We start from the raw sequence: 22,764 nt of genomic DNA on the forward strand, positions 1-22,764 counted from the left end.
GTTCAACATGAAAAATAACTTTTTTTTTTAAGAATGGGTACTGTATTATCTATAATTTCTTGCATAGAAAGCACTGCATGCTATATTCCAAAATGAATAAATATCATTACTTTTTGACAGTGACAAATTAACCTAGCATTAGGGGTGAAGCTTGGCCCCATGCTGATATATTATGTGTACATTTGGCCTGTTGGCATGTCTCTCAAACAGAATGTGTGGGGAGAAAGGTATTGAACACTGAAAAAACGACTGTAATTCCCTTGTAAATGGAAAAGCGCATATATATATGGCTCAAAAATAACATGTAAATGCGGACTTAGAACTTATTTATAGAGGAAGAAGTTAGGAAAAGCATGTGGCAACCTTAAGTATAACTCAATCTCAGGAGGCTTTAATAAATGATATAGAAGCCTATAATAAATTTAAATGGTGACTACAATAGCTTAAAACTGTTTGGAAATTATTTTAATTTAAAAAACTTTTCAGAAAGGTATTTTAAAGCTTAAAGTGCAGAAGTACTACAATTTGAACTGGAAATTACTTCCCTAACCATCCTGGTTAGTTTTCTCAATGGGCTGTAGATCGCTCTGCTTCAATTTTTCATCTCAAAAAAACCCCAGTCTCCTCTCAGCTTGTTTTCCAAAAGTTCCATTTTTTTCCATTTACGTTTTTTGGGGAGAGGTGAAATGATTTTATTTCACCCAGGCCTGAGACATCTGGCAGCCTGTCCGGCATGCCGAGGCTGCCGGGCACCCCCGGCCCTCCTGCCATTTAAACAGACTAAAGGCCGGCGGGGCCGCGCCGGCAGGAACGGCCCGGCCCCCCGCTCCCCTCCGCGTACCCGGGCGAGGCAGGTGGGCAGCGGGGGCCGGCGCCGCTCCGCAGGGAAGCCCGCCCGCGGCTGCGGGGGGAGGCAGCGCGGCCCCGCGCAGCGCCTGGCGGAGCCGCGGGCGGCGGGAATCCAGTCCGGGTTTTGGTGCTGGGGACCAGCGGCGGCGAGGAAGGCGAGCGGGAGCGGACCCCGCGCCGCGCCCGACAGCTGGTCCGGGCGGGCAGGCCGGCGGAGGAGGCGGGCGGCGGGAGCAGGTGGGCGAGCGGCGGGGCGGCCGCGCCCGCGGGCCCCCATGGCCGCGGCGCGCCCGCCGCACACACCCACCGCCGCCCCCCGGTGAGCGCCGCCGCCGCCCCTTGGGCTCGGCGCTGCCGCTGCGCGCCCGCGGCGGGGCCGCTGCCCGCAGCCGGGGCTGAGCGTGGCGGGAGGCGGGCCGGGCCGGGCGGGCGGAGGCACCATGCAGGCGCGGCGCCTGGCCAAGCGCTCCAGCATGGGCAGCCGGCGGCTGAGCGCGGGGCCGGCGGCCGCGCAGGCGGACGGGGTCCGGCCCCCCAAGCCCGAGAGCGCCTGGAGGCCGCCCCGGCGGGAGGGCTCTGCCGCGGCGCTGGAGGAGGAGGACGAAGACGAGGACGTGGTGGTGGAGGTGGAGGAGGAAGAGGAGGAGGAGGAGGGCGGCCTGGGGAGCCCCCCCTCCGCGCTGAGCGGCCACGGCAAGGGCCCCCTCCGGGGGAACCTGAAGGTGCGTCCCGGGAGGGCGAGGGCGGGAGCGGGGTGGTGGCGGCAGCTGCCCGGCCCGGCTCGGTGCCGGCGGAGGGGCCCGGGCGGGGGGGCCCGGGCGGGGGTGCCGGGCCGGCGGGGCGGGGCAGGCCGGGCCGGCCGGTGCCCCGGCCCGGGCCGGGGGAGCGGTGGGGGCGGCCGGTGTGCCCCGCCCCGGCCGGGCGGCCTGCGGCTGCCGGCGGGGCTGGGAGCGGGCTGGCGGCGGGGCGGCCCCCGGGGGTGGCTGGGCCGGGCGCGGAGGGGCCCGCGTTCAACAAGTCCCAGAGGAAGCGGGTGCCCGCTGCGGCCCGCCGGGAGGGCGGCGGCGGGCTGGCTCCGGGGACTCCGGAGCTCCGGGGGCGGCCGGTGCGGGCAGCTGCGCGGCTAAAAGGGGGCGTGCGTGGGGAGTCACCGGTGTCTGAAGTAGTTTGACTTCCCTGGGCGCAGAGCGCGGCAGCAGGGCTGGTGGGGGTGGTGAGGGGTGTTCAGCCTGGCCGTTTGCACAGAGGTTTTCTCAAGAGTGGCGTCGTGCCCGCGGGGTGTGTGTGCTGGGCAGGGCGCGGGAGGGCTCCTGCGAGGGACCGTGGCCGTGGTGAGGAGACCTGGACGGGCGATTTGTGAAAAGTTTCTGAGCGCAGCGATACTGTGCTGGGGACCGATTCAAATCCCACCGAAGTGCGCCCGGGCGGTCCTCTGAATTTGGTGCGTGGTGGAGCAACCTGCTGAACACTTGCAGGCTGAGGTCCTGCAGACATAGGCTTAATTATTTTATCATGTGGGGTTTTCTATAATTATTTTTCTCTTGGGATAACCCGGATAGTAAGGTTAAGTCTGCGTGTAGGTCTGCAGAGGATTCATGTGATAGGTGTGCGCTGGTTATGGAAAATAAATGTGTGTGAAAATGTAAAGGGTATCCATTTGGATTTTTTTTTTTTTTAAATCTAGATAATGATTCTTACTTAACAAGAGATCAGAGTTGGTCTAGTAGTAGTGCCATATTACCATTGGGATCTTCGCTGTATCCATAGAAGGAAAAAAAAAGGAAACAAAACAAAAACAAAAACAAACAGACGACAAAAAAAAACTTAAAGGAAAGCAGCAGCAGAAATACAAGTTATCCGTTATTCCCATATTGCTTCAGAGCAAGTTTGATATAGCAGTGACAGGATGAATCTGACCGAGTTGGGTCATTGGATCCTGTCCTTGTAGCTGTTCAGTGAGTCTGTCAAAGGCCACAAGATGTGGTTATGGTCTGCCTGGGTCAGACCGTCTGTGCTACTGAGGCCTGACAGGCTGGATAACTTTGTTGCTACAAAACCTGTTGACACTTGACTGGTAGTCCAAGGATGAAGGGCACCATAATGGGCTTCTGTCAGTCTCCCCATCGCACCAAAACTCCCAAGTGGTAGAGGAGGGTTAGATAAACTTCCTCTGTGTACCTAAAAGGTAAAAAGTGTGAAATTCTCGAATGGAGCACAATAATCTGAAATATCAGCTGGATTACATAGGTATAAATTGCATATAACGTGCGTTATTGGAGTGTACTGTTCTCTTTGTCAGCCCTCAGCACGTTTTCAAGTAGTAGGTCTGTTAATATAAATCAAGGTCGTTGGTATTTCTCTCTTGCATTTAAGACTATATGTGCATATAACAACATTGTGCTTGCATGTATTTACTTACCTGGAAAGTAAATCTGCCTCGTAGGTGAGATGAGTGGAGTGATGTGTATTAGGCTACTTTCAGTATACGTAATAAACTCTCAAGTCGTCTGCAGCGCTGTAGTTCAGTAACCAGGTGCAGGTATTTACTGACTTGATAAGAGTATTTCTAGCCATCATGACCTACCTCATTTTCGCTTTCAGTATTTATATTTGTAAGTACTAGAAACTAGGAAAACTGTTCTAATTTAACATTTTATAGAAATTGTTTTTGCTTTCTGTATATTTCTTTAGGGATTGATATGTAGGAGTACATAAAGCTTAATCTAAGGATTCTTCCAAGGATTCTTCCAAGGAATTTTAAACCAACAGATTAGAATTGAGAAAAGTGGGCATGAAGTGAATGCAGAGGACCGACTGCAAAACTGCAGGAGGGTGATAGGGCTGGCATGATCTGGCTGTGGTTTGTCAAATGAGATTCCTGCCAAACAGAGAACTGGCACGGGGTCAGCAGCATTTGACTCCCAGACCTGGACTTCTGAGTTGGGGTCCGGGAGCAAAGGGAATTGAAGGGGTGTCCACTGCTGAGAGAGGGCATAAATTGTTGCAGTTTCCAATACCCTTCAGAACAAGAGACGTCCTGAGGAGCTTCAAAATTTGATCAAACTTGAAAGCAGAGTGGTCGGGATGCTGGTTTTGCAGTATACGCTATCCAGATAATGCAATTAAAAAGCGGCACACCATGTTTTGGTGTGTGGTATAGATACGGACGACAGACACGTGCACTTGATGTCTGTGCCCTTGGGTGGAACGGCATTTTAAAGCTAGAGGTTTCACAGGCCCTTCACAAAGTCATTTCCATGGAGTGACTGTGATACATGGATGAATGCATCATAGGGACTGCGATGGAAATAATATTTTTAAAAAGTGCCTGAGGATTTGGTTCACTAGCCAAGAAGAAAAAAGTACCTGCACCATCAGGTCTCGTAGCCGTGTTGTCTCCACCAGAAAGAAAGCCACTGTGTGGTTGCACCATTGGTGGTCTGTTTTTGACCCTCACTCTTAAGCGTGGGGGTAGAGAGACAGGAAGAAGTACTTTATAAAGACAAATCTTATTTCTGCAATTTCTGAAGTCTTGTAAGGAGGGAACAGATAATGACAAAAAAGGGAGTCAGAAAGACTGTTGGGCATGGGGAAGATACAAAAATTGCTTCTTTATATTGCTGTAGCCACATAGATGTTCAAGTGGAGGACACTGGAGAACACCTCTGTTGCTCTCTTTTCCCCCTGTGATTCTAACGTGATGCTGGAAAAGGCATGAGCATGCTGTATGTCGCTGGTGGATAATGGCAGGATAGCCAGAAAGACTTCGAGAGCCTGTAAAGCCTTGCTGAGAAGTGCTGGGATTTCTTATTTTATCAGAACTAGTTCATTCATCTGTATGGGAAAACAAGTAACACCAAGGTGCTGATTTTACAGACTCATTTTGCACGTGAAACTCTTTCTTTGCAACCCATGCTTGCTGCTTTGGCTGCATGTAGATTTCCAGCCATTTGAAATTAGAGGAAAAAGAATAAATAGCGTAATTACCATTAGTTTGTCTTGAAGCATGGATTAATTGCCGTCCTATTTATTTCATCTTTTGTATGGAGCTTGGTTCAGATACCACGAGCAGCCATGTTAGTACCGCACTGGGGTTAATTCACTTCATGGAAACTGCTGGTTTTGGTGGTATGGAGAGAAGGTTATGAAGTAGGGTCCATCACCGGTCTGCAGCGCTGAGTTTATCTGGTACTTGGTGAGCAAACCTCATTGCAAGTTGCAGAGCTACGCTAATTTGCCTGTAAACCACTAAAGCACTATGATTGAGGATTTGGGCTGGTAATGAACATGGGCTTGTGATAACTTGCCAACATTGCGCAATGTTTTCTCTACTGTTACAAATAGTAAAGGCGTTAGTGCTTTCTTCTGTTTAACCCAGTTGAGCTGCCACTTCATCTCCAGCCTGTTTTCTGTCCCCTGGCTCAGAATATGGACACAGGACATTTCTAGCCCAGCTGAGTATGGGGGCTGCTCCTGTTCCTCAAGCATTACGTTTCCGTGGTCTCTGCCCTTTACCTCACCATAAGCACCTGTGAAATTATCCATTCCAGATACTGGCTTGTGTGTGAGCACTTCTTGGTAGTTCGGAAGGATGAATTTCCCGCAAATGGATTTGTTCCTGCAAATATGCAGCTCCCAAAATCACGGGAAATGAGCAGATAAAGAGTCTGAAAACTAAAGGTCTAGAGAGCAGTGCTGTGATGCAGGAGGATTATGAAAGGCCAAGCTGTGTAAGCAAGACTTCAGCTTCCTGCACATTGGGCTCAGTTTTGCCCATCTCGCAAAGTAGAATTTGCAACAAGTACGGAGCACATGCAAGTCTGTGCCAGAGGTTTCAGAGTGGGGATGGCAGATATTGGTAGGAGTCTAGCTTAATCCAGGAAAAAGTATGCTTTTGGACATGATTTTTGTGGGTTTGTTTTTTTTTTGGGGGGGGGGGGGGGGGGAGGGAGGGGGTTGCCTTTTTTTAAAGAGAGACATCTGTGTGATATATGGGATGTAGAAGAATCTTCAGAGTTTGTCTGGAAGAAATCAGTTGCCGGTTACTTACGTGCGTTGTTTGGCTGGGTTGAATTCGCTCTCTGCTCCTTTGCTCCTTTTCTCTGCAGTCTTTCTGAAGCCAGGTGTGAATTCATTGTCGTCCTTTAAAACAAACTTTTCAGCTTCAGCTTTACTGTTTGAATGGACTATAGGCTCTTGGGCAAAACAAACTTTTTTTTTTTTTGGTTGATGAGCAAAGTTGTAATGTGTGCATAGTTCATATGTGTGTGCAAATATATTTTAACAGGCAATTTGTAGAATGCAAACTTCCAAATATCAGATTTGCTTAGTGGTGGGGAGATCTGTAAGACACATTAGGAACTTGCATGCTAACCTAAGAGTAAACTGACATGTTCCCTCTGAAACTAATAACGATAAAGATATTTTTATAAATACTACTAGTTATTAGAACACCAGAACTCGTGTTCTGATCTTGGAGCGGGACCCTGTTAGGCTAGGCTGTGTGCAAACTCAGAACAAGCATGATCCTGCTCTACCCTCTTCTGCGAAGTTGAAGAGTGACACAAGAGATAACGTATGGATACTGATGAACAACGAAAGGGTGAGACAAGAGGCAGATAAACACCAGCAGCTTAGCCATATTTTTGTAAGTAGATAATTCATTTTTAAATTTCAAACTTCATTCAGTTTCTTATAGTCCTTGAGTAAAAAACTGGCTAGTGAAGTTGGTGTGGAAACTAGACTTGGGATTTTCTTTCTTCCGTATTAAAAATAAAAAAAGTTTATTCATAGTATGGATTACTGGAGGCAGAGCTGAAGGTGGTGAGATTGTAAGATGGTATTTTTTCTCCCATAATGAAGAATGAATCGGAGTAATTTGCTGAGGATTTTTGATGTAATTTTGTTGTTTGTTGCACACAGACCAGACATAACCACTTTGCCCTTAAAAGGAATTGTATTAAAAAACTGTAACTATGTGAGAATAAAGAGGTACAGTGGAGCCATTAGCAGTTTTGATCCTTATTTGCTAGACCGTTTTTAGTCTAGAATGAGTTCAGTTGAGAATGATCAGTTGGCTGCCTTCAGGTAAGCAGTACGTACTGGTGGATAGAGATGTGCTTCTCAGTCTTTATGACAGAATCATAGAATGGTTGAGGTGGGAAGGGATCTCTGGAGCTCATCTGGTCCAACCCCCCTGCTCAAGCAGGGCCACCTAGAGCTGGTTACCTGGGACCATGTTCAGATGGCTTTTGAGTATCTCCAAGGATGGAGACTCCACAACCTTCCTGGGCAACGTGTGCCAGTGCTCAGTCATCCTCACAGTGGAAAAAGTGTTTCCTGATGTTTGGAGGGAATCGCCTGTGTTGCAGTGTGTGCCCATTGCCTCTGGACACCACTGAGAAGATCCTGGCTCTGTCCTCTTTGCACCCTCCCTTCGGGTATTTCTACACATTGATGAGGTCTCCCTGAGCCTTCACTTCTCCAGGCTGAACAGTCCCACCTCTCTCAGCCTTTCCTCATAGGAGAGATGCTCCAGTACCTTAATCATCCTGGTGGCCCTTTGTTGGACTCTCTCCAGTACATCCATGTCTCTCCTGTACTGGGGTCCCAGAACTGGACCCAGGTGTGGCCTCACCAGTGCTGAGTGGAGGGGCAGGATCACCTCCCTCCACCTGCTGTCAATACTTTGTCTAATGCAGCCCAGGACACCATTCACCTTCTTTGCTGCAAGTGCAGATTGCTGGCTCATGTTCAACTTGGTGTCCATGAGGACGCCAGGGCCTTTTCTGCAAAGCTGCTTTCCAACTGGGTAGCCCCCAGCATGTACTGGTGCCTGGGGTTGTTCCTCTCCGGGTGCAGGACTTCACATTTTCCCTTGGTGAACTTCATGAGGTTCCTGTTGGCTCATTTCTCCAGCCTGTCGAGGTCCCTCTGGATGGCAGCATGACTGTCTAGTGTATCAGCCACTCCTCCCAGTTTTGTGTCATCTGCAAACTTGCTGAGGATGCACTCTGCCCCATCATCCAGATCAGTAATGAAGACTTTAAACAGGACTAGATCCAGTATTGACCCCTGGGGTACCCCACCATTTACTGGCCTCCAACTAGACTTTATGCTGCTGATCAACACCCTCTGGGTCCATCCGTTCAGGCAGTTTCCAACCCACCTCACTGCCTGCTCATTCAGCCCATACATCAACAGCTTGTCTATGAGAATGTTATGGGAGATAGCATCAAAAACCTTCCTGAATTCTGGACAGAGAATATCCACTGCTCTCCCTTCATCTACCAGGCCAGTCATGTCATCCTAGAAGTTCATCAGGCTGGCCAAGCATGACTTCCCCTCGGTGAAGCCATGCTGACTACTCAGATCATTTTCTTGTCCTTCATATGCCCGGAAATGGTTTCCACGATTAGCTGCTGCATTATGTTCCTTGGAATCAAGGTGAGGCTGACCAGCCTGTAGTTCCCTGGGTCCTCCTTCTTGAAGATAGAAGTGATGGGTTTTTTTTTCATCTGAAAACTAAGTATTGAGAAAGTGCTTTTCATGATCTGGTTATTAACGTTTTAAATGTGTCCTACAACAGGTGCGGACACATGGACTATCTGTGCCTTTCCTGACCCTGTGCTCTTCCAACCTTGCTTCTGACCCAAGGTTACGGAGAAGCCTAACAGTCCTGTAGGTCAGCTTTGAACCCTCGAGTCCTGCTCTGTGTTTTCCCAGCTGCTAGATTAGAAATTCCAGTGATACGAGAGGACCAGAGAGGTCTTAGCAGACTGTGGGATAAATCTGTGCCTCAAACTGTGCCACTTGGCCATCTCAAAGGTGGGAGCTTTGCTGCTTGGGCAGTACGGAGCATGCTGGTCCTGGCTGGTGTCTGCTCTGTAAATACTGCTGTGGATTGTGCAGTGATGCTTTTTTTTTTTTTTTTCCTCTCAGAATGAGAGTGCCCATTGGCTTTGTAATACTTTCAAGTGATTTATTGAATTGCTTATTTCTAAAAATAGTGAGCAGCTTGACCACTCCTGCTGCTTGAGGCTATCCTTCTGTAGAAGGATGGTAGGCTAAGAGAGAAACTCTTACAGTGTTTTTGTTTCTTTGCGAAAATTGAACAGGAAATACAAAGGGAATAAAAAGAGCGTTCATTAGCTCCTATGGCAATCAGCTTCAATTTCATGAACTTGCTGTTCGTTGACGTTTTTCACTGTAGCATGTTGCCGAACAGAGCAGATAGGAATTTAATGTTACCGCTGTTGCTGAACAATCTGTGATGGGATCACTTTCACCGCTTTGGCACCTTGCCAAACTTTCCAATCCCAAACGATGATTGCAGTGACATTTGTCTCATTGTATTAAAAAGTACATGTGTGGGTGGTATTTGTTGTTTGACAACAAAACTAATGAAGACAGGAAACTTAATAACTTCTGTTGCTTGAACTTTGGATAAAAATACAGATCTTTTTATTGGTGTTTTTGCAAAACATGAAGAATCAAATTTCCTTAAAATCCTGACCCAGCTGAAGTTGATGGAAAAGTCCTGCTAGTTGAAGCAGATTTGGGATTTCAGCCCAATTACGTAACCACAAGGGTGAATCCATTAGTGTCCTAAAACCTTTCCACAGCGGTCCTAATAATTTTTTAGTACTGCTTCAGACTATAGAAGACTGTTATGATCACTGGACACAGAATCAGCAGGAAGGTAAAATGCCTCAATGATTGGATGCTAAAGTGTGAAATTATAGAGCTCATCGTTTTACCATCTTTAATGTATTTTTTAACATAGTGGATAAAAGGTTACTTGAACTTTAGATAGGTAGTGCAGTTATGACAAGCAGTTATAAGACTGGATGGTTACTTAAATTCTTTTTTTCTGTTTCAGCAAATAAAGTGGCTAATACCTGCATCATATGACATAGAGAACAAATTGTACAATCACCTTCTATAAACTGGAATTTGTAGAGTTGGTGAGCTAAACATTTAAGCCAACCTGATCTTTTATGTATACATGCATATCCCTTTGAAATGGTGGTAAGAACTCTCTTTGGATCAGAAATGCTTTTGACCTCATATTTCTCAATAAGTCTCTTTTTTTTAATGTAATTGTGACAAATATAAGTACTGCCAAAGGAAAAAAATCTGATTTTTGTACTTTAAAATACTTCTAAAGAGAACACTGGGATGCAGTTCTTTCTGCTCTTAGGTCAGGATTAGTGGTGGTTCCTCTGTAGCTCGTGGTTTGTAAGGCCATGGAAAGTAGTCCTTGTCTGGCTTACAGAGCCATACGGAAAAAGCAGAAAAATGAATAAGGGTGAACTGGTGGTTGCTAAGGATTTACAATGATATTTTCCTTCAATATGCATGGCCACCGCTGTTCTAGACAATTGTCCTTACTTTCTCAGGGCAGGAGAGAAGTGGTAGGTCTTGCAGGTGTTTCTCTTTCCATGCTGGTAGGTCCCTCCGCTGGAGCAGCAGTCTTTGCAGCACAGTGCGCTTTGTGCCCGGGTGCTGGATAAAACCAGACGGTGTTTATGGAGCCATGGTGAGATGATTTAATGTTTCATCAGTTCCAAAAAGGGTAAAGCATTCCCCTCTCCGTCCTTCCGTCCTTCCTCCAACTCCCAGTCGTGGAGCCACTGGCTACCTTGGGCTTGCGCCAGAATTCGTTGTGTGCTTTTGTGGGCTGCTGAAACAGCGGGAAACACGTGCAGCAGAGAGTCTGTAGACTCTGTAACTTCAAAAGTTAAGGTGACTCAGGGAAAGGCTTGTCAACCATCTTGATAGTGCAGAGGAAAAGATGGGATATCTCAGCTAGGGCATGCATAGGGAGGAAAAGGAAGGCGAGAAAGGGAGCAAGCCTTCCTCCTTTAGAGGACAGCAGCGATTTGGCTAGTTGGGCTGTGCTTGACTTTGGGCTTGATTGTTCTTTGGGTTCTTTTGAAGGCTTTTCTCCCATGAGACATCGTTGCACCCCTCTAGTGGTGTGATAGAGGGCTGGTGTCTGGAGTGGCTGAGGAAGAGAAGGTCACGTTTGGCCTCTGGAGGTTTGTACTGGTGTTATTCCATTGCTTCCAGGGATAATGAGATGAAACTCTGTGATACTACTTCTCTGTGTAGTCAGACCCAAAAATAAGCTCCTTTTTTGGCATCTCTCCCACTCTGAACAGGAAAACTGCTAAATGTTTTTGTCTGGAGCCGAACATAGATTTGGGAGAATCTCTTAACTGGGGACAACACTCCTTGCTCGTTCATCTTCTCTGAAGGACCATGCTTTCTACTTCCAGGCTTGAGATCAGTTAGGGGAGACAAGAACGTGGGCTTAATTCTGATCTTGTAATATCTCTTTCAGGCTCTCAGCTTCAGGGATCAGCACTGGCCCTTGAAGCTTTCATTCACAGCGCTTCTTTCATTCAAAAGTTACAACAGTTGGATACATTTGGTTTAATTTCACTGAAATCGCATAATTTAAACAAACAAAAAAAAAAGAGCAAGGTCTCTTTATTCCCAAGATGTTAAGGCAAATGGATTACATTTCCATACCCTTTTAAGTAATCTAGGATCTGTAGCGTCTCGTCTTGGCTGGCTGCTTCCAAAGTCAGGCAATCGCTTCTGACCTTGGAAATCTCACACCTCTCTTCACCTTATTTGCAAGAGATCTTGAAAATAAAGCTAATCTGTTTTTTTCTTTTCACTAGACATACTCTGCTATATATGTCTATCCAGACAGAGGATGAGGGCTTTCCAATGCAGATGAACCAATTAAGCGTTTCTTACTGAGGGGCAGTGAGGCAGCATTTCCAAAATCTTCTACTAAGGGTGGGGAATTCCTCACTGCCTCTTGTATGGTCTGATTTTTGGAAGCTCTGTTTGCTTTATCCTGAATGAGATGATAGAAGAAGTGATGGTATTTCTCCCTTCTGCTTTGAACTGCTGCCATTCTTACTGTTCCCAAACCACCAAATGAAAAGAGAGACAAGTGGCGCTTCTCATACATCTTCAGCAATGGTCTTGAAATAGTTGAAATTAAAGATACTTTATTTGCACATGAAATTTGGGAAATACAGGCCAGATTGATATTTCTGTCCGTAAGACAGTCCATACACAAGGCTGTATTAAGCTACTTAAAACTTAAGCTGTTGTGTACAACTTCTTAATGTAGACAGAATGAAAATTAGGGGCAGCAAAGACAGTAGATACTTTCCCACTGGCTTCGAGGACCCTCTTTACATCTCTCACAAGTGGGAAAAATCGCCATTTCAGAGAAAATAGATGTTCATAGGCATACCAGAGAAAATACCCTGACCTGAGGTTTCAGAGTTTCAGCCAGCACAGTAAGAACACCTGATTTGATGGCGCTCACTAATTACAGCTTGTAATTACAACCAGTAATGTAATAGAAATAAGAACAAAAAAGTTTGTTTGAACTTCCCTGCTGCCTTGCATTAGCACGCTCATTTTTATCTCCAATTCTAGTTTTTTTTAAACTTTCCCAGAGGTGGCCAGCAAGACCCAGGTGTATCCTCCTCTTTTGTCCTTCAGTGCTCCTTGGCCAGCCCAGGGCACACGTTTCCAGTCCCTCTCCTGTCCTGTGCGTGGCCACAGCTTGCCCCGGCGGCACTAGGCACTGGTCACGCTGCTTTCGCCGAAGAGAGGCGAGGGGAACCTGCTGCGTGCAGGCACCCTTGCCGCTTGCACGGCCAGGCACGTACGTCGCTGCGAGAAAATGTGATAATTGGTTTAGTTCATTTTAAACTCACTGTTTGTGAAACAAATAATTGGGAAGGCAGTTATGGCTGCCCATTCCTGGCCAGCCAAGTCCTTTTTAGCCTGGTGGATTCCTGAGCGCTTGATGGTGAGCGTGTTTGGCAAAGCTTGAAGTGCAGCAACAGGATTGCTAAATGAAAAATAAACCTGTTTTTTGCAACTACGATCCTCCACTTTCCTTCTGTTTCAGGTTTTCCAAGCTAGCTTCTTAATTTTTAGATGTTTAGAGGCAATGTGTTTCTCAGGGACTTGTTTTATTTAAGAAAAGGAAAACAGGGCTGAAAGGTGTCTGTGGAGATCCTTCCAGAGATGCCGTGCCCGGGGGCCGTCGTCCAGTTGAACCCAGCTAGCCGGGGTTGCAGAGCGGTGACTGCAAGTCATCCACCTGCATGCGCAGCATATCCAGAATACAGAGCACGGAGTGATTTCTTTGAGGCTTAAGTATTGCAAGCAAATTTTGAAGATGCACGTATTCAATAATTAGTATTAATATTTGGTAATTGTTACTAATTGGTGTCTGATTATCTTTTCTGTACTTTTCTGTAAGGAACTTACTATGGCTGCATATGGGATAGGAAAAGAAGCTTCCATACTTTCACATCTTCATCCCTTTGTTCATGTGGTGGAGAGAAAAAGGCTCAAATATCTCTGAATCATTTTTGTTTAGACCTGAAAATGGTGTATGGGAAGGGCTATGGATTCCCAGTGTTCCTCGTTGTCTCTTAGTGACACCTCTCTGTCCAGTGTTAGTAACATCTGTGCTTCTCGTGCCAGTTAATGCAGCATGTCACGAGTTGGTCAGTGGTTTATTTGGGGTACAACAGGTACCTGGGCGGGTACTGAATTTCAAATGTGGGAGTGAAAGTTTCTGTCATTCATCTGGGTAGATGCTGTGTAATTCAGAAACACCTTAGGCTGGTGCTGCGGTACACGGTTTTTGTAGATGAATTATATGTAGCCAGATAAGCGCTGGCATACACGTGATGATGAAAGGGTAGAAACTTCTTGCAGACTCCGGTTCTTGCTGCCTAACACCGTATTGTGAATCTAGGCAACATAAATGTTTAGATTTCTATTTTAATATCTAGAAAATATATTCTATGCATGGTTTGGTATATTCAGACAAATGGTGAAGATAGGGACTTTCTCCTAGCCTGGTTGAAAATGAATACTATGTTACTATACATTAATGCATACTATATATTGTAAAGTACACTTACAGTGACCTTAAAATGCATTATCTTCCGTATTGTTAGAGAGCAGCAGTTTACAAATGCTTCGAGTAATTAGATTGACCTGGTTTATTTGTAATGAGCAACCGCTGGTGAAGCAAGAAATTAAATGCAAAGTATACTAAAAAATGTAACAATACATTGAAATTCAGGGCAGATCATTTCCAAGCATCATTACAAGAATCTGTCTTATCTCTTTGTATTTTAGTATGAATAGAGATTTCTGGTGAAATGGAAATTCAATGCATTCTTTACTTCCACTGAGGACGCTGTTTTGGGATGGCAAAAATTAGTGCCTTTTTACATAAAAAAACTCTGTTACGGGAACTTCAACTGGAAATACTGTATGAAGTAGTATGAATAAACCAAAACCTTTGTCCTTCCGGGGATTTAATTTAAATATTTTTTACTTGCATGATGTTATCTTGGTAATAAGTTTGGTGTTTCTCATTGCTGCGTGTTGTATTTTGCTGTGATTTCTTTCTTGTTCAGGAAAGTGGCTTATCCCTGTCCCTAGAGCATAGCCTAGCTGTTCAGGCTGGCCTGGAAAGAGTCTTGCAGTTATTGAGCTCTTGTTTTGGCTGAACTTTTTAAATGTGTATCGTGTTAAATATATACATTGCATTCCTGTTTTCCATTAATATGCTAGGCTGAAATACATTGATTCCTTCTTTTGCTTCCCCCATTGAGCTGCATATTTGTTCTGTAGTGGATCAAAAATGTTGCTGAAGCCTTGTGTAGAAAAAAATCCTGTGACTTCTGTTTTCTTACCAGATGGAATTTTTATTGGCAGTCCCTAACACTTAGCATGCTTCCATCTATTTCAGAAAACGGAAAGAGATGGTCACAAAGTCAGAATGAAAAAATTGTTTATAAAAAACAACAGTTATACAGTAGGTTGGCTGTTGTTAAACAGCTATTGGTGTAGCTATTGGTGTTTTTTTAGTTGGTGTTTAATCAAAAGAGCTTCTGATGGAATTAGACCAACTGATTACATAGTAAAATAGATGGAAATCAAAAATCCTCATCCTGAACTGTGTCTTCTTTAACAGCTATATAGTGTTAATATTGTACATGGGCCTAGGACTCACAATTAAGTTAAAATTATTTATCTGTTGACAATGCACATTTATCCAGAATTGGAGCAGTGTGTTGGGTGACTGTTGTTGGGGTGGGTTTTTTTGGTATGTGTTTTTTAATTAGCGTGTTTCCCCCCCCTTCCCCCCCCCGCCTCCTGCCAATCTGGGAAGTAGCCAGTGTGGCTTGTGAGGGATCTTGTTGTTTTTGGAATGAAGTGACACTGGGGTTGAGTCCAGTTTTGGTGGCCTGTAGCTAAAGTAAAGGAAGTATAGCTTTACAGGTTGAGGGAGAAAAGGAAGTTTGTACAAAAATGGAAACATGGCAATGGCGTCAGGATTATTAAGGTAAGGTGGGTTTTTTTAAGCAGTTATTTTTCCAAAGCGTATTCCCACTAGCCTGTTTTGGTTTTTTATAGGGAGTTTTGGATGCAGTCAACTTTTGTACAGATACTTCCCTCCACCCTCATAAAATATTTTTAATGTTTTTTAGAGTTACTTTTATTGCTGTTATTGTAAAATGAGCTCTTTTATCTGTATGAACAAAACATAATGGCACAAAATAGGCCATAGTTGCAAGACTATGTAATTTACCCAGGCCTCAAGGATTCAAACTGTGCACGGAGGGGACTTTCTCACACATCTAAGTCCTTCCAGAATCCCAGTAGACAACGTGAGGAGAAATAGGAGTTAGCCTATTTCTAGAAGATCAGAAGATCAGGGGAGCCTGCTGGGCTCTCGCTGCCGTCCTGCTGCCCGACAGCGTGACACATGCCAAGCCTCTGTTTGCTGGCCTGCTTCTTGGCCAGATCATTTACCTGTATGTGGCCTGAATGTATAGAAATATGCCTTCAAATGTAAAAAACTGACAAGCCTTCTGCTTGTGCACTTCCATCACATCCAGTGCCCGCTGCCCGACTCCTCGTCGGTAAGTCAGCCCCTGAGTTGTTTATAAAACTGTCAGCAAAGTCGGCATGGTATGTGGCATGGCAATTCTTTCAATAGTTTTTTTCTGTTGCCATCTGTCTGTGTAGACCATTACAGAGCCTGTTGAAAATAAGGTCTGTGCTCCTGGTGTGCCCACCTTGATCCACAGGTGCTGCATAAAAAAATAGGAAATTTGAAAGAACATAGGTGGGAGTCAGTTTTTATATTTGAAGGCATATGTCTATACATTTGGGTCACATACAGGTAAATTATGCTTGTCTTGGGAGTTTAATACTTTCCATTGTATAGGAAACACAGACGTCTTAATGCCTGTTAAATACTAGCAAACTGTTTGAAAATAAGTAACTTCATTTTTTTAGCAGCAATGCACCAGAAGCAAAGGAAGATGCTAAAGCCCAGTCTGGTTGTACTCAAGAGATGACATATATAGTCTGACAAATATAAGTCTCTGCATTTGCATATAAATATGATAGGTCGTCTTATTCTAGTGTTTGCTGATCCTTTGACTAGGCAGCTCAATACTTGAGTGTCTGATCAATAACTTTTTTGCTGTTCAGGGCAAAATCCAAGCTGAAATCTAACTGAAATTGGAGAAGACTGGAGTTTGACTGCAATGTGAGCATCTTATCAGGATGTGCTTTTGGGCATAAAAAAAATTGACTGCGGATAAGTTAAGGCCTAAACGATTGAAAAATTGCAGTCTGCACATCCTCTGTAAAGAACAAAGAAAAATTCCTCTAAATTCCTCAAAATTTGTGTCGATGTTGAGCATGCTTTAATTTGGGCAGGACTTCCATTGCAATGTGCGGTCTTGATTGGGGCATGTGGAGTTGAGGACTAGCAACTTGGTTATGACAAGATACCACCAAACACAAATTTCCATAGGCAGGTTAAGATGGCTTTTGCAATGAAAAATTATTAATATACTGCTGAAAATATTAACTGTGGTAATCATTTAGCTGTCACGTGGAGTATTAAACTTTGTCACTTAAATAATAATAATGACTCAAGCAAGAACTTTAACTTAAAAGTAAAACCTTCAACCTATATATATACCATTGTCTTGATAACTTCGAAACAGAAACTAAAAGTTTCCTTTTTTTCTTTAATAAAGTTTCTGCTTAGAAACCAAAGCAAGAAATGACTTTCAGTTTTGCAGGAAGATTACCAAACTCCCTGGTTGAAGTGGCACCTATCTTGGTCTGCCAGAGTAGGGCTGCCACAGCACCGTGCTGCTGTGCTCGGCGAGCGAGAATATTTCGAAACGAGCAAGCGAAGACCACTCTCTGACCCAGCTCACACCTTTGAAGAAGTTTGTGGAAATGGTCGTGGTATTAGGTGTTGAAAACTCAGAGGAGAGCGAGTGGGAAGGCCAGTGCTTGCTGAGAAGCAGTGGAAGGAGTAAAGCCAGATCAGACCCCAAGCATGAGCTCCAGGGAGGAAGGTGCAGGTGATGCTGAGCTGCTGTTTCCAAGCAGCAGCATATCGAAAGTTTCCCTTGCCCAGTGGTGATGGGAGGGAAGTTGTCAAAGGCAGGTGAGAGTAACTGCAGACAGAAACAAAGCTAGTTTTTAAAATTTGCAGATGGTTCATAAATCCTGTTTCTGTGACAGAACTTCCAAGCGATGTTGGTTGCCTGAGACCAGGTTGCAAAGGACTCGGTTGAAAGTAAGCTGAAGGTTGCTAATGGCTGAAGCATGAAAATATGCAATGAATTGCATAGAAAAACAATAGTTAGCCTATTATAAAATGGCTTGTACGAGCGATAATTAATCAAGTGTATGGAAAAAAACTGTGTAAGTTTTTATCAGCAGTTGTTACTGGAGAAAATAAGGTGGCAAATATGGAGGTATGATGACAAGAAAAGCCAAACCATTAGGGAACAACATAATAATGGAGTTTGAGAACAACTAAGGAGAGAGAAATGCAAAGTATTGGAAGTAAGCTGAAATAAATTGATGTTATGGTGTTAACATCTGGCTGTCTACAAGACAGGCTGCATCTGCTTGGGTTAGACCTTCCACATAATTTTTGCTGAAACATGTTACGGACTTAGAGGACCACCACAAGCCTCAAAGTGGTTAAAAGAGTATGAAGAATTTGTGAAGAAAAAAAAAAAGTTCCTGATAAGATCTGGCAGAACAGTTAACTTACCTGGAAAGATATATTGGAAATTGTCTGTGTTATCTCCAAACTGTGAGTGATGGTGAAGCACAGCTTGAAAGCAGGCGGGTCCTGGTGGTTAATCGATGTGTTTGCCACAAAGCGAGGAACCTGATCAGTCGCGTGACTGTGGCCCTCGGTACTCCCCACATCAATGACTGCTTGTGTAAGTGGTTGGATTTCCAGCAAAAGACTCCACAGCCTTCCAGATAAGGCAGGTGTCTAAAGTGGAAATGGCTCTTGTAGACATGGATGAATTAAAATAGAAAAACTGCTTGCGGAGCAGGAGAAGGCTACCGGAGAGTGGCCACCAAAGGAAACTCTTGGCTTTCTCTCATGATCACCTGCTTTTAAAGCAGAAAAGATTCTTTATCTCCAGTTGCTCTCAAGGGAAAATTTAGAAAGAGGTTAATGTTTCCAAACATCTATTGAAAACTGAGGGAGAGGGTTAGTTATAAGCATTGGATTTGGCTATTTCTGGCCATTTGGACAAAGGACCTGAACTGCTTGTCAGCAGCTCTGCAACCTTCTGAGCACTTGCTTCTGTGATTTTTGTTTTTCCTCACTTCCATTTGCTTGCATGGGGCTGGCTATTAATTATGGTGCATTGACATATGAAAACCAAACCGTTATTTGAGTATGTTTGAACTGGGTTTGAATAATTTTGATATATATGAATAGACTATCTGGTACCACAGTACAAGTGCTCTTTACGGTTTAGGCTTTATTTGTACAACTGTTGTCTGAGTCTGCAACCTTTTGTCATCACTATTTAGGTCAGTAAAGAAAACTTAATAATGTATGGCACAATATGTTTGCTGAAACTGAGTAAAATATTACAGATTCACAAATGGAGGAAATTTTTTTTTTTTCCTTTGGTAAAATGGATTTATTAGGTTAAAAAAAAAAAAATCACCCTGATGAGTACCATGTTCAGTCTGGCATTGGAGAGTAGGGAAGGAGGGAGGCTGTGCCTCTCCCATGCTCTCGGTGCTTTCTCTGCTAAGGGTTGCTCAGAGCAAGGAGGAAACTGCTGGGTCCTGCCTTGTACGTGTGTGCACCAGCACCCTACCACACACAGCGGGTGTAGCAGCTCGTGTCCTGCGCAGCACCGTCCTCTGCACTGGATAAGGTGGAAATCCTGGGGAGGGAGGAAAAGGTATGTGGTCATGCAATGGAAGACCATATGGCAATGGAGGGGATGGAATTCAAGTCTTATACGTACCTTCATTTGGCACTATATCATTTCTAGGGCCTGGATATGGGAACTTGGCTGTTTTCAGGCTTTTTTTTTTGCGTTAGTGCATGACTTCTAAGTCAATTTTGATGAAAATTGAAGGCAACTCAGCATCTGTTAAGGTCCTCAGACACTCAAAAAAGGGCTTACTGTAAATCTAAGAGGTTTTTTAAAAAAATCATTAAATCAGAATGAAATTTATGTTGTTTATATGTTTTTCTCCTAAATCTATGTGATCACATGCTAACTGTTTTGTCTTCCAGGCGGATTTTCTTGGTAATGTGTCATCTGTGTGTGAAGAAGCGTAAAATGACTAATTCTTTCTACTATGCACATTCATAAAGTAACAATTCTAGTTTTGTTCTTGAAGCAACTGCTAAAAGCCCTTCCCTGGAAACACTGGAATGAGACAATTAAATCATTGGTGCGAAGTATTTATGTGTTAGCAATGTTATATACTTCACTAACAAAACAAAATTACCTTGGCAAGATTGTCTTTCCTGTGAACTTAGAATTGCTTGCGTTTTTATACCTGCCAAGGTCTAAAAGCTATAAACAGGGAGATTTGTGGGGAGAGGAATATATTTTTATATATTTTTATGCATAAATATATACACATAGACATTGATTAATTTTTTTGGACAATGAAAAGGAGGAGGAGTAAGGGAGAAGAATTTACATAGGAATTTCAGCTTATTGGTGCTGTTACTATCTGAGGGTGACACATCCTGGATTTCTCCACTGTAAAGATCAGCTATTGCTGATATTTACGAGTATCTAAAAATCCAGTTTGCAAGTCCGATAAGGCGTGTGGATTTTCCCGAGGTGGTGCATGTGGCGTGGAAGTACCGCTGCTCAAGGTGGGACAAGCAGCCATTTTGTTGGGCCGTATTTTGCTTGGCTGTTTGGGTTGGGTGGAGGGGTTGCCTCCCTGGTGCATCTCCTGGACTTACGGCGAGTTAGCAGTTGAAGCTCCTGATCTTAAAAGCACAGATATCCAGAAATAACTCTATTAGCAGATGTTTCTGGTAGGCTCTGTGTTCGCAGGGACACGAGGAAGGTAGTAGGCTGAGGGGCTGGAGGACCTCGGCCGATGTATGGCAGGACAAGAGGCTCACGACAGCCTGCAAAATAGGTCTGCCCCCATGAAGCTGAGGAAGCCTAGCTGGCCAGGGAACGGTATTGCAGAGGAAAATCAAGATCTTGGACTTCGTTTTGCTTGCTGGGAGGGCGGAGCGGCTTGGTTCTGCTGGCTTCCCATGCTCTTCACTGCAACTCTGCAATAGTTCTCTTTATAAACACCGACACGTTGTATTCTAGAGAGGTAGCATATTTGTTAAGATAGCTATTTGCTTGGGAAATCTTTGCGTATGGGAAGCAGCAGACCTGAAGATCTGGGACACGCTGGCAGCCAATGAGACAACCTAACGCTGCTTCTGTGTCCGTGCTCGTCACCGCTGGCCATCGGTGGTGGAGCTGGCCGGGCTCCTCACGGAGGTCCTGCCGGCATCACTTGCTCCCCTTTGCCTTCTGGCAGCTGAGTTGGATTGTAGCAAATTATTTTTCTGCTTCTGGAGAAACCCTCATTTACAAATACAGCTGTTAAAGAATCCAGTAAGTGGCTAGATTTCCGCTTTAATTTCTTGGTTGCCTTTTATCTGGATAAATCCTGCCTTTTTTCCTGGAATTTTAGGAGGAGGGCAGCTAGGATTTCTTCCGCATAGTTATGCAGCACAGATGTGTGTACATTAAATATATGTTGTATATACCGTGGTTTCCGATATTCCAATTCAAATACCTTTTTGATTAGCCTAAAGAGGTAACTGATTGCTTTATCAAGTGGACAGGAATTGCTTATTTTCCTGGATAGTCTTCAACACTGCTGACAAATTAATGGCAGTTCCAGAATTTATGAAGGGCAAAGAAATGTATTCTCTGATTCAAAGAGCTAATTAGAAGTAAATGCCTGTGGGTATTGGGTTTTTCCCCCCCTACATTTTAGGAGCATTAGACGAAAATTTAATAATTGCTTTTAATTTTACAGGCAGCCAGCATCAAGCGTGAAATGACCTTCCCTGCATTTCAACAGGAGGATGTAAAAAGTGACATCAGTCAAAAACTGGCAGACCAACAGTTTCTCCTGTTCACCACAAAGGAGGAAGATTTAAAAACAGCAGAGACCAAAAAACCAAACAGAGCTCATGAATATGAAAAGGAAAACACTCGATCTGTTTGTCTTCTGGAACAGAAGCGCAAGGTTGTTTCTTCAAATATTGATGTGCCTCCAGCAAGGTAAGGAGAGTTGGGTTTTTTGGTTGTGTTTTGTTTTAAGCTTCATCCTCCCCCCCCTTTTTTTTTAATGGCGTATTAGAGGCAAGTTTGGTAAGCAGTACAATGAACTGATAAGACTAATATTCGTGTCCAAGCAGTCCAAAGTCAATCACAACTCCACTACTTGAGAGATCTGCTAGAAAATTGAAAACACTGGTAGCAGAAACGGAGACCATCTGCAGCGTAGGACTTTGTATTGCTTTTGCAATGTTTTTGCTTTTATAATGTGCTGCAACTGAGGTACTCCCAGAAGAGGACGTGTCTTAACAGGAAGAGATTGTTGACCCAGCTTCACCCTGAGAAGTAATCTTCTAAATTAGACACAGAATCATCTTACCTGCTAGCAATTTTTTTTTTAATTATTTTTACTTTTTATTTTTTACTGTTATATCTGCAGGCACTTTGTACTCATGGGAGTGTGCTGTGACTTACGCTGCATAGTGTAGTATCTTATGTTCTGTTGTATCCCTGTATAGGTATACAGATGGGTCATAATGTGGTCTATGAAATGAATTACTAGAAAAAAGTAGTGAGGAAAGGCCGATGCAGGGAAATCAAATTTGTCCAAAATGGGGATTTGAGGATTTTGGTATTGCTTTTTAATTTCTTACTCCTTGAGGATCTGTTGTGAATGCACATAAATGTTTGTGTCTTCAGCATTTGCATCTGGGCAGTTACACTTTTAATTATAAACTATCTGTAGGGAATTATTTTGAGAAAAATAATTGTTCTTTAATCTGAGACTTGACGTATATTGCAGCAAGAAATTCAAGGTTTATTTATCTTTTTTTTTCCTTCCTGATATTTAAGTGGAATAATAGTAAGAGAAGGAGAAACTGAGAACTTCATACTAGTGATTTAAAGAGAAAGGGCTTGAAAATAAGAGTCTAGAACCTTCAACTTTGGGGAAGGACTTCACTGCTTTGAGAGAGAAAGTGAATGACTCCTCTAGGAAATGCTGAACATGAGTATAAAAGAAACATACCCAGTAATGCTAAACAGACTCACTTGTATCAATGGTGAAAACTGACAACAAATTGGGTATTCTGCGTTGCAAGATGACAAGTACTTTTTCCTTCTTTTTGTTGTTTGTGATTTTGTGTTGGCATCAGTCTGGGTGCAAAGATTTTTTTCTTAACCTGTCTGATAAGTTCACTTGCACATA

At 44.1% G+C, this 22,764-nt stretch overlaps 1 protein-coding gene across 1 annotated transcript in view; it reads left to right on the forward strand.

Moving 5' to 3' along the window:
* The first annotated feature begins 1,389 nt into the window (after positions 1-1,389).
* Positions 1,390-22,764, forward strand: part of ZNF704 (zinc finger protein 704) — a 94,871-nt gene continuing 73,496 nt past the window's right edge. Inside the window, exons 1-2 of the mRNA XM_075141598.1 lie at positions 1,390-1,571; positions 21,313-21,560. Of these exons, the coding sequence (XP_074997699.1) occupies positions 21,334-21,560 (227 nt within the window). The 5' untranslated portion in view covers positions 1,390-1,571; positions 21,313-21,333. The remainder of the gene's footprint in view (positions 1,572-21,312; positions 21,561-22,764) is intronic.

This window comes from Calonectris borealis, chromosome 2, assembly GCF_964195595.1.
Source record: "Calonectris borealis chromosome 2, bCalBor7.hap1.2, whole genome shotgun sequence".
NCBI classification, from domain to species: Eukaryota; Metazoa; Chordata; class Aves; order Procellariiformes; family Procellariidae; genus Calonectris; species Calonectris borealis.